We start from the raw sequence: 12,547 nt of genomic DNA on the forward strand, positions 1-12,547 counted from the left end.
GAAGCTCATCCATGATTTTATTGTCATGACTGGGTCACGCCAGGGTGGAGTTTGCATGTTCTCCCCGTGCCCGCGTGGGTCTTCTCCGGGTACTCCGGTCTCCTCCCACATTCCAAAGACATGCATGGCAGGTTAATTGGGCGCTCCGAATTGTCCCTAGGTATGCGTGTGAGTGTGGATGGTTGTTCGTCTCTGTGTGCCCTGCGATTGGTTGGCAACCAGTCCAGGGTGTCCCCCGCCTACTGCCCAGAGCCAGCTGAGATAGGCGCCAGCAGCCCCCGCGACCCTTGTGAGGAATAAGCGGTCAAGAAAATGGATGGATGGATGGAAGGTCACGCCAGGGTTAAGTTTGGTTCAACTTGTTTTAAGCTATGTGATGTGCTATGTGATGTCAAAAATCTTTAATCTCTTTTTCTGGTCAACAGCCAATCAGATAATTCCATGTCAGTTCTGTTACCCACATGTCTAGCCACAGCCAATCCGATCATTTCACTGTCTATTTAAGCCAAACCGAGAAGTGTGTGTTTGTCGGATTATTACCTCTGTTCCTGTATGCATCTCCAAAGCCCAAGGGGCCCTTGGCATCTCGTGATTCTCGATGCATTCTCGTTGTTTCTCGTCTAGTCATGTTTGTTCTACGCCTCTCGATGTTATGTGAATAAAGAGTTAAATCTTATTTGTGTCTGCGCTTATCCAACCTCAGAACATAACATTTATTTCTACAATAGACTTGATTTTCGATTTGTAACTTTTCCTCAACAGACAAATGAGACACGGTCTATAAACGTTAATCAATTTCATTTGTCCATGTTGACAGACATATGAATAGCCAAAAGATAACGAGAATTGTTCCATGCTGAACAAGTCACATGCCAAATTTGGTTAGAGCCACACAGCACAGTAGGAGCCAGTTGCAACAAGATCTGTTTATGCTGCTGCTGCAACTGTGGACCAAAGCACTGCTAAAAAAAAACAAAAAAAACATTTGTTTAGAAGGAACAACCAAATGCTCAATGAAGGATTGTTGAGAAGAATGGCCCGACAAGTTCGGTAGTGTGGAGATTTTATTTTTATTTTTTGTAATAAGTCTGATAAGAAACAGAAGTTCCCACAAAAACAGAGATTATCACCAATCTTTATTTTATTCTTCTTCATTAGCACATGTTCACTGCCAGTCATTACAATTGCAGACTTGAGCAAGGGCTTGATTGAAAACAACACAACAAAGCAGACCTTGAAACGCTGTTCCCAGTTACTGGCCTGGCATGTGTTGCAACACTTTCAGACAGTTTCAAGAACATGGGCAAAGTATAGAATGCAGAGCATTTGGAATGTAAACGTTGCCTGTGTTACTTGGCTGGAAAATTCATTCTCTGTATGATCCATATTCTCCAGTATTTCAATACTATACTCTAGTATAAAAAAATAAAAAATAAATAAATAAAAAACAGCCATGGAGCTGCATGCTTTCCTGGCTGTGCACATTCTCCAGTCCACTCACATCCGTCAGGTTATACATTTGACATTCTTAAAGGCTTTTAAAGTTTTCTGTTCATGTTATCAATGTATGTCCTTTTATAGTGATTTTTTTTAAGCTACTTTTGTTTTTTCTACTTTGCTTGTGAATGTTGTTAACTGTTGTATTTGTTGATGCTTATAGGTGTTGTGTGCTGGTGTCAGACCCGTCACCAGAAAGAAAGTGCAGGGGCGGCTACATGGGGGGCGCCGCGCAGTGATACGAACGAACAGAAAAAGTAGTGCCTGGCGGTAATGGCGTCTGACTTTTTTCAGAAAGGAGTATTGTGACGCAAGTGTATCACTCTTTTGAACACATGTAGCGAGCAGTGACGGGAGTCGGAGGCAGAGTGTTGAGGTCCGGAGCCAAAGACCGGCGGTTTATTGATATCAGCTTCTCATCGTTTAACAGCAACAACAACACACTCTGCGCGAGGCTCACAGACCTACCAACATTTTGTTCTTTTATCCTTTCATCCTTTCATCCCAACAAACTCCCCCTTCGTCCCAACGTTCCGTGGGTGAATTATGTTCTAATCACTACACACAAATTATTTTTTAGAAGAAAAACGCTTTATTTCCGTGACCCCAGCCAGCTTTCACAAATAAAGTAACTTGAAGATTAATATGTTTCTTACCTCTGTAGACATTATTAAGCCTATGAAAAAGGCGTTGTGCTCCGTGTTTATGTTTGTTCGATTAACTTGGAGGTTTGCTTGTGCCCGAAAAGTCGTGCACGCTCCTGGCCGTGTGCACGTCGCTGGGGTCCATTCCACGTTTCGCCAGAGGGGTCGCAAATGTGCAAAAACTCAGAATCTTGCATCCAGCCCCTTTAACATGAGACGATATGAACACTTTTTTTTGTTGTAATTTGTATTTTTCTTTTTGTTTGCAGTACAGTCTTCCCTGGCTATAACACGGTTCACTTTTCACGGTCTCGCTGTATCGCGGATTATTTTTTAAGTGCAATTTTGCATATTTTTTTGCAGTAATATACCCATTTTATAAATTTTATGAAGTTTTGAACATTATCAATGTTTGAACAAGAAAGAAATGTGAGAACATGTAAATGCCTCAATGAGAAAAGTGTCGGGGATTTTAGAGCCTTAAAACATTTCTAAGAATTGTAAAACATAAAGCTAACTACTTTGCGGATTTCATTTATTGCGGGTATTTTTTGGAACCTAACCCCAGCGTAAAACGAGGGAACACTGTATTTACTATATTTTAAATGTACATGAGCTTAGCTATACATTCCCATTTGGCTATTTTAATATATGCAGCATGTTGGGCAATGTTGTGTTATGTGTTACATAAAGAAACCTTGACTTTGACTGATGTTGCCTATAGCTCCCCCAAAGTGCAGTATTTAAAAATGTTAACATTTTGAATCATTATTTATTTATTTACAACATGAAAATTTCCTTTTGTTTACCTGGGAGATTGTTTTTTTTGTTGGAGCCCTACATAAGGTGGTGATATTCCAGCAGTGTCAAACTGCTCGGGGACCATTATGACTGAAAACTATATAAATGTATGATGGTCTTATATTAATACATACATACTGTATCCACAATAAATTGATGGATGACTACTGTTGAAATCAGAAGCCAGTAAAAAAAAAAAAAAAAAAAAAGTTCAACTTGTAATTCATTTAAAAAGGGAGATCCTTGCAATATAACGTTATTAATTAAATGTGATGAGAATTTGCGTTGAAGTTTTCGCAAGAAAGTCAGGAAGTCAACATGCACTATTTGCCTTCACGTGTCGCATAAAATGTTGAGTTTGACACATGCTCTATAATACACCTGATTGGATAACTTTGTTTTCATATCCCTTATTTTATTAACTTAATTCAGCCATCTTTTTTTTTATTTTTATTTCCACCTCACAAAACGTTTCCTTGTAGTCATTACAAAGAAAAGTAACCAATAGTGATTTTTTTTAGATCAGCTTTTATTCTGGCAGAAGCTCACCCCATGGGGATTTACATTAATCAATTACAAAGTAGGACCTTGCCAAGTGGCAAGAGAGAACAGCCTTCATGAAAGATTAGTATACTTACAGTTACTGACAAGTGACATGCATAGTAGTATAAAAACACATACAGATCAGGAGGGAGAAATACAATACTATGTTTATTTTAAAACCAAAACCAGTCAAGGACGTTAATGGGTGACCTTTGAAAAACGCCAACATTGGAAATAAAAATATTACTGCCCCAAAAGTGATCAAATAAATGCCACACAAATACTCCACTTTTAAGGCATACTTGTCCATCGGTAAGGACTGCTGGCTGATTATCTGGAGTTGTATGTAGTGCTATGGGAAGCAGTGCTCATTGTGTTATGTAATAATGACATGTAACATGCGCTAACACAGCTTAAAAGTGCAGGCCAATCAAAAGGCCAATTTGAACATAAAGTGATAACAGGTCTACATTCTTTTTTTTTGTTATGCAAAACTGAGGGTGAATTATACTTATTGTTCACTTGAGATACAAATACACATTTGTGTTATTCCTCTAAAACTAACTACGCATGGCAATCTGCCTTGATATAAAAAACAAGTCAATGTACAAATGGTGTTTAGACTGTACAAGAGTATAATACACTTAGAACTCACATCTATTCAAAAAGATGCATGCTGAGTTCTGTTTTGATTCTGAAAGTCTTCGTTAAACAAATTTTGACCATCTGACAATTTGTTTTAAATGGCATTCGCAAAAAGGCACAGAACTCTTCGGACCACGTACAAACCCGTTCGACGGCGCTGATCAAATAAACCCCCGTTTTCCAGTGATATTTAAATGTAGTTTAGATTGTCACACCCACACAATTGTGTGCCTTATACATGTTTGGAGGCTCAGAAAAATACAATAATGAAACCACATGAAGGCTCATTTGTTTAAAGGAAAACACAACATGCAAGAAGTTAAACACAATGTTTAAATAACGCGTTTCAACTGCGATCTATCTGACTTTGAAGATTTGCTTGAATTGCACAGGCAGCAGTATGTGACTGACTGCACGTCAGACAGGGTGGGACAACCTGGGGGAGGTGGCGGGTTATCTCGTTGTCACAGCGTTGTTGAAAATAATACAATGAGAGGTCTCTAACTGGCTCAGCTGTTGGTTGACAGCACCACTGCTTTGAGGAGAATTCACATTTAAGGACGTGTTCACATAACTGGTTGTGGGTGAGCAAAGAACAACAGTTAACAGTCAATTTTATTTGTAATCAGTGTACCTGTGTTTTTTTCACAGACATGGCTACACTGCAACTTGTTGAAACAATGACAAGGTTGCTCACAAAAGGTGTACAACATGGTACAAGCATACATGAAACTGGTTAAGTGTGTCAATACAAAACAAGTGTAGTCAATGCCACAAACGAACTGCCGAATTTGAGTCTGCCTGTTGCAGTTGTTGCTGGAGTGTTAATCCGGGACTATGTTGCAAGAAAAACAAAAATTGAGACACATCACTTCAAAGGGAATTCAATATTCTTCAATTGGACTGAACTTGTGCAGACGGCCAAAAGGGACAACATTTCAATCCAAAAAGGAACAATATACTTTAGCTAGAGTGATAAAATATATTTCTACAAATCTGTACAAATCCAAAAATCAATGAAACATAAAACAATTAGTCATTCAAATACCCCTTTCTTTTCCAAATGGAAATGATTGTAAAAGGCTGCGCTCCTTCTGTCCATTGCAGAGATGTGTGATTAGCTGCTAACAAGGCTCAGTAATCGGATGTTTTTAATGAATCACATTATATGCTACTGGTTAATGGTTACTTTACTATCATATGTAAGCTAAATTGACCTTTTTTTTGTACTCTTTATTTGATTGCAGAAGGTAGCTGATAATAAAATCGGGTGCAAGGGAATTGGGGGACATATTGCCAATGTGGGACTCTTGAATATGTGACACAAAGTCAGATTCTGTCCAGGTTGCATTGACAATGTCCTCGGCATAACCCTGCTGTTACGGACCATCCTTTTTCTGAGAGGCCCCTTAGCAGCTGGAGGTGTTTTCCAGCAGCTGCTTGGATACGGAGAGCTCTATGTTCTCTTCAGTGGAGCTCACTTCGACAGGCTTGGTTGGCTTGCTTTTGACCTTGTACACATCCAACCTCTCGGGCAAAAGGCCGACGTTGAAAGCCTTGGCCATCAGCCAAGACACGGACACGATGATCATCAGCGAGGTCAGCATGATCAAGGTGCGGAAGGGGAAGAACTGAGTAAGCGTGCCCTCGCGATTAGGCCGGCAGTTGGGGAAGCGGATGATGGGCGTCAGATTGATGAGGGGTTCGCCGCTCAGGACTCTCATGGTGATTCCTACCAGGAAGCCTATGGTGGCCCCGTAGCCGTTTGACGCCTTGAAGAACAGGACAGAGACCAGCTGAGGGAACATGATGGTGTAGGACATGTCCACGCCCACGAGCCAGAAGACCAGCACGCTGCTGTCCAAGAAGGTGAGGCCAGTGCCGAGCAGACCCACGATTATCACAGAGATGCGGATCACCCACTGCATCTCCCAGTCCGATGCCTGAGACCAGACAGACAAACAGTGCATCAGAACAGGCTTTTCTATCTTTCTGTCATCTTGAGGCCATGAGAAAGACTCAATAAGCATACACCAGAATAGTAACATACACTATCACATGAGTAGGGCTGTGAAAAAAAAGTCGACCAAGTCGACTAGGTCGACTTTAAAAATAGGTCGACTGGAAAAATTTAAGTCGACACTCCGCCCGGACCCATGTTTGCACCGTCGCCGTCCATGTTTCACACGGACTTTTTATGCCGCCGCGCAGCGTATGTTGCAAACTTCCGTGAGATGGATGCGGACACGCCGGACAGAGTAAAAAATGACTCCTGTTTGGTTGGTCTGATTGGTTGTTTGAATTTGGAGGTGTGATGCACATTAGCTTAAATGCGAGCATATAGTTCTTTTACTGCAAGTGTACATGTACACTCGTACAGTATTTACAATATTTATTGTGTGAAGGCTGGAGGCCTTCACACATATGTTATTCTGCACCATTCCCGTTATTCTTATTCTTATATTTTATTCCTGGCACTTTTTTGTCCAGTTTCTACTTCCACATTTTTCACCCGATTCACTCCCTTCCAATTTCAATCGATTCCAAATATTCGCGCCTACATCGCTTCCATTTTTCTTATTCCCATGATTCACGTGTTACCCGCAATTCCCGATTTCGTACCCGATATTTTCCCCATGTATTCTTAATGGGAGATTCAAAATTTCACATTTACTTCCACATTTTTCATCCGATTCACTTTGTTCCAAGTTCAATATATTCCAGTAATTCCCGCCATGAGCTCTTCCAGCTTTTCAGCTCCAAAATTCACAATTTCCGATTTCGTACCCGATTATTTCCCACATTCTACATTTTCCATTTACTTCCACATTATTCATCTGATTCATGTCATTCCAGCTTCAATATATTCCAGCAATTCACGCCATGAGCTATTCCAGCTTTTCAAGTTCAAAATTCACCCGCTACCCACAATTCTCGATTTCGCACCCGATAATTTCCCACATTCTACATTTTCCATTTACTTCCACATTATTCATCCGATTCACATCATTCCAGCTTCAATATATTCCAGCATTTCACGCCATGAGCTATTCCAGCTTTTCAGGTTCAAAATTCACAAATTACCCACAATTCCCGATTTCGTACCCGATTATTTCCCACATTCTACATTTTCCATTTACTTCCACATTATTTATCCGATTGACTTCATTCCAACTTCAATATATTCCATTTCACGCCATGAGCTCTTCCAGCTTTTCAGTTCCAAAATTCACGCGTTACCCACAATTCTCGATTTCACACCCGATTATTTCCCACATTCTACATTTTCCATTTACTTCCACATTATTCATCCGATTGACTTTATTCCAATTTCAATATACAGTGGTACCTCTACTTATGAAATTAATTGGTTCTGGAAGAAAGTTCTTAAGTAGAAATTTTGTAAGTCGAGACGCATTTTCCATGTAAATGCCCTAATCAATTGCAATTCAGACATAAATGTTCTATAAAGCATAAAAATTCATCAAAATATGCAACAAATACATGTTACAATTAGATTATTGCACAATAAATGAGAGTTGTGCATAATGTAAAAAAAACAAAGAATAAAGTAAAGAATAAAAATGATGGTCATTTACCTTTTTAACTGCTGTCCTCATCGTTTTTTGCCCTCTTTGGTTCATGTTCGTCTCTCTCAGAAGTGTTTTTTTTTTTTTTTTTTTTTTTTTTTTTTGCCTGGTGTTTTGTAAAGAACTGATCCATGGATGTTTGCTTTAAAAAAAAAAGAAAAAAAAAAGAAAAGAAAAAAACAATCCTTCGGAAATGTCCAAGGCAACCATCATCTTAGTAAGGAAACGCCCGACTGGTGAACACTTTTTCTGGGCGATTCTTTTAAACAAATTCTGAAATTTCATGGAAACTTCCGGTATAGCGAGGCATCTTTTTCAAAAAAAAAAAAGGCCCGTCTCGTCGCAATTAAAAACTTACTGTGCCTTCATCAATCCCCAATTGTTTGAATTTTTGCACAAATTCGTTGGCCGTTAGTTCATACATTGACGGAACACCTCATGGGCCGCGGGATGAATGATGAGGACGCTGTATAGACACCGATCTAGGAAACGCTCATACATACCTATGGTAGAGGTTCCTCTTAGCCAATGGGATGCCAGAAACATGCACAAACACCGATCTAGTATACGCTCATACCTATGGTAGAAGGTTCCTCTTAGCCAATGGGATGCCAGAACGATGCACAAACACCGATCTAGTATTTACGCTAATAGGTACCTAAGGTAGGAAATAGCCATAGCCGAAAGTATGTTGCGTTCGGTAAAATGATATGCCCAGGTTTCTCGCCAACCTGGCCCCCCAAGGCGGTGGCCATTTTGGCCAATTGATTAGGTATGCCTGTGATTCTTGCCAGGATATGCTCTGACCTGAACAGGAAGTGACCTATATCAACAGGAAGTGACCTGATTTCAACAGGAAGTGACCTCATATCAACTGGAAGTGACCTAAAATCATCAGGAAGTGACCCAATTTCAACAGGAAGTGACCTGATTTTAATAGGAAATGACCTCATATCAACAGGAAGTGACATAATTTCAACAGGAAGTGACCTAAAATCAACAGGAAGTGACCTAAAATCAACAGGAAGTGACCCAATTTCAAAAGTAAGTTACCTGATTTTAACAGGAAGTGACCTAAAATCAAGAGGAAGTGACCCGATTTCAATAGGGTGACCTGATTTTAACAGGAAGTGGCCTATTTTAACAGGAAGTGACCTCATATCAACAGGAAGTGACCTAAAATCAACAGGAAGTGACCTAAAATCAACAGGAAGTGACCTAATATCAACAGGAAGTGACCCAATTTCAACAGGAAGTGACCCGATTTCAACAGGAAGTGACCTGAAAACAACAGGAAGTGCTAAGTTAGCATGCTAATGCTAGCTTTAGTAAGCCAATGCTAATGCTAGGTTAAAACGCTAATGCAAGCTGAGTATACTAATGCAAATGTGACCCGAGTGACTATTACTCCATTGCTTAGATTTGCCACTCCAAACACCATTGCAACTCGATTCTACCCTCCTTACTTCATTGCTTACTTAATTCTTCTCACTTTACTCCATTGCTTACCCGATTACTTGCTACTTCCTCCATTTCTTACTTGATTTCTTCATTGTTTTCTTGCTTCTTGCGGATTTATTTTTACCTTTGTGCTATTTTTCTTCCTTCAACTGCTTCTAGATTTCTGGATGAATTCAAACCATTCCAACTTCAGCATGTTATTCAATATCATTCAACATCATTCAATATCATTCAACACCATTCAATATCATTCAATATCTTTCAATATCATTCATCATTATTCCAAATCATTCCACAGGTATTCATTCAGCTCTCCAACCTTCACACGCCATTTCCCCAGAAATGGCATTTCTAGTTAGGGCCCGAGCAGCGGCGGCACCGGCGGCGGTGCCGCTGCGAGGCCCTATTGTTTTTGTAGGAATTCTTCTTATTAGGGCCCGAGCAGCGGCGGCGGCGGCGCCGCTGCGAGGCCCTATTGTTTTTCAAGGAATTCTTATTAGGGCCCGAGCAGCGGCGGCGGCGGTGCCGCTGCGAGGCCCTATTGTTTTTGTAGGAATTCTTCTTATTATTAGGGCCCGAGCAGCGACCGCTGCGAGGTCCCTATTGTTCTTGAAGGAATTCTTATTATTAGGGCCCGAGCAGCGACCGCTGCGAGGTCCCTATTGTTCCTGAAGGAATTCTTATTATTATTAGGGCCCGAGCAGCGGCGGCACCGGCGGCGGTGCCGCTGCGAGGCCCTATTGTTTTTGTAGGAATTCTTATTAGGGCCCGAGCAGCGACCGCTGTGAGGTCCCTATTGTTCCTGAAGGAATTCTTATTCTTCTTCTTCTTTTTATTAGGGCCCGAGCAGCGGCGGCGGCGGTGCCGCTGCGAGGCCCTATTGTTTTTGTAGGAATTCTTATTATTATTATTATTATTAGGGCCCGAGCAGTGGCGGCGGCGGTGCCGCTGCGAGGCCCTATTGTTTTTGTAGGAATTCTTCTTCTTATTATTATTATTAGGGCCCGAGCAGCGACCGCTGCGAGGTCCCTATTGTTTTTGTAAAAATTATTATTATTATTATTATTATTATTAGGGCCCGAGCAGCGACCGCTGCGAGGTCCCTATTGTTTTTGTAAAAATTCTTCTTATTATTATTATTATTAGGGCCCGAGCAGCGACCGCTGCGAGGTCCCTATTGTTCCTGAAGGAATTCTTATTAGGGCCCGAGCAGCGGCGGCGGCGGTGCCGCTGCGAGGCCCTATTGTTTTTGTAGGAATTCTTCTTATTATTATTAGGGCCCGAGCAGCGACCGCTGCGAGGTCCCTATTGTTCCTGAAGGAATTCTTATTATTAGGGCCCGAGCAGCGACCGCTGCGAGGTCCCTATTGTTCCTGAAGGAATTCTTATTAGGGCCCGAGCAGCGGCGGCGGCGGTGCCGCTGCGAGGCCCTATTGTTTTTGTAGGAATTCTTATTCTTCTTATTATTATTATTATTATTAGGGCCCGAGCAGCGACCGCTGCGAGGTCCCTATTGTTCCTGAAGGAATTCTTATTATTCTTCTTCTTCTTCTTCTTCTTCTTCTTTTTCTTTGTTATTATTCTTTTCCGCAAACAACCACATTTTTGAGGCACTAAACATGAACGAAAACTCACCAAACTTTACACGCAGATCGGGTCTGGCGAAAAATTTGATATTTTAAAGTCGCCATACATGATAACAGAAAAATGGCTCTGTAGCGCCACCTACATAGGTTTAACGGATCCCTGTCCCGCTACGATTGTCCTATGGCTACGAAAATTGTGTGGCACCTGTAGCACATCCAGATGAACAAAAACCTCTTTGATATGTGTACCCTAAAATAGACAGGAAGTGAGGTATGAGTATTTGAATGTCCAATTTTGGCCCATTTTTGCACATTTACAGGGGTCATACTTTTGCCCGCTTCTCCTACACGGTTAACCCGATTGACTTCAAACTTGGGCTGTACCATCTCAACACCTGGGACAACATCATGGTAAAAAATCTAAAGTTTTTGACATACTATATGACGGTGGCGGGGCGTCAAATTTACAGTTTCAAAATTCTTACTTAACGAAGCATTGCCGGTGGTACGTTTAATCTAGAGCTACGAAAATTGGTACACATATGTAACAGACTATGATCTACAAAAAAGCCTGTTGGTGCCATATGCTAAACCTAACAGGAAGTCCGCCAGAGGCGAGGCATCAAATTTTGTGTTTCAAAATTCTAACTTAATGAAGCATTCCCGGCTGTACATTTCACCTAGAGTTACCAACATTTGAAGACATATGTAACAGCCCTCAAGGTACAAAAAACTCTTTTTGAACCATATGCTAAACCGAACAGGAAGTCCGCCATTTTGATTTACTTTGGAACGTGTTGCCATTTTTTGGGCCATTTCATAGGGGTCTTATTTTAACGAACTCCTCCTACAGAGTTTATCCGATCATCTCCAAACTTGGTGTGATTCATCTTAAGATGTTGAAGATGAAAAGTTATTGAAAGCTTTTTATTTTGTCGCACGCTGTTGCCGTGGCATGCACAGTTTGCAAAGGAAAAAATTCCTTCTTAATGAAGCATTCCCAGTTGTACGAAGCAGCTAGAGCTACGAAAATTTGGAGACAAATGTAACAGCCCACGATGTACAAAAAAGTCTCTTGGTGCCATGTGCTAAACCCAACAGGAAGTCCCGTAGGGGCCGGGCATCACATTTTGAGCTAAAAAACTCCTCTTTAACAAAGCATTCCCGGTTGTACGTTTCACCTAGCGCTATGATAATTTAGAGGCATACATAAGAGCCCACGATGTACAAAAAAGTCTCTTGGAACCATGTGCTAAACCAAACAGGAAGTCCGCCATTTTGATTTATGATGGGATTTGTAGCCTTTTTTTGTGGCCTTTTTTAGGGGTCATATTTTAACTCCTCCTACAAAATTCATCCGACCGTGTTCAAACTTGGTGTGTTTCATCTTAAGATGTTTAAGATGCAAATTTATCGAAAGTTTTTTATTTTGTCGCACGCTGCTGCTATAGCGATGCATTGGTTGCCAAGTAAAGTGCTGCTTTGTTTTTTTTTATCTATACATGTGTGAAAACTCGTGAAACTTTGCACACACATCAGACTTGTCATTAACATGAATTTTTAGAGATTTCTTGTGCAATTTGCAATAAATCGCACCCTCTATACATTTTTTATGGAGCATTTCCGATTGGATGATTCAAGCGCAAAATAACTAAAGATGACTTGACTTGACCTAGATTTGTGAAAACTCAGAGGCATACCTATTATATTATTATTATTTTTTGTACCTTACAAGATTATCTCTTGTGCCACATTAAACCCCTTTGCAGGCCTGAGCCAA

General features: G+C 40.8%; 1 protein-coding gene across 6 annotated transcripts in view; it reads right to left on the reverse strand.

The window, feature by feature from the left end:
• Positions 1–4,708: 4,708 nt before the first annotated feature.
• The window catches only part of LOC144021250 (high affinity choline transporter 1-like), a 93,314-nt gene continuing 85,475 nt past the window's right edge, over positions 4,709–12,547 (reverse strand). For all 6 annotated transcript variants that reach the window (XM_077525374.1, XM_077525371.1, XM_077525372.1 and 3 more), the window contains one exon: positions 4,709–6,073. In XM_077525374.1, coding sequence (XP_077381500.1) covers positions 5,540–6,073 — 534 coding nt within the window. In that variant the 3' untranslated portion in view covers positions 4,709–5,539. The remainder of the gene's footprint in view (positions 6,074–12,547) is intronic.

The sequence above is a fragment of the Festucalex cinctus genome, chromosome 6 (genome assembly GCF_051991245.1).
Source record: "Festucalex cinctus isolate MCC-2025b chromosome 6, RoL_Fcin_1.0, whole genome shotgun sequence".
NCBI classification, from domain to species: Eukaryota; Metazoa; Chordata; class Actinopteri; order Syngnathiformes; family Syngnathidae; genus Festucalex; species Festucalex cinctus.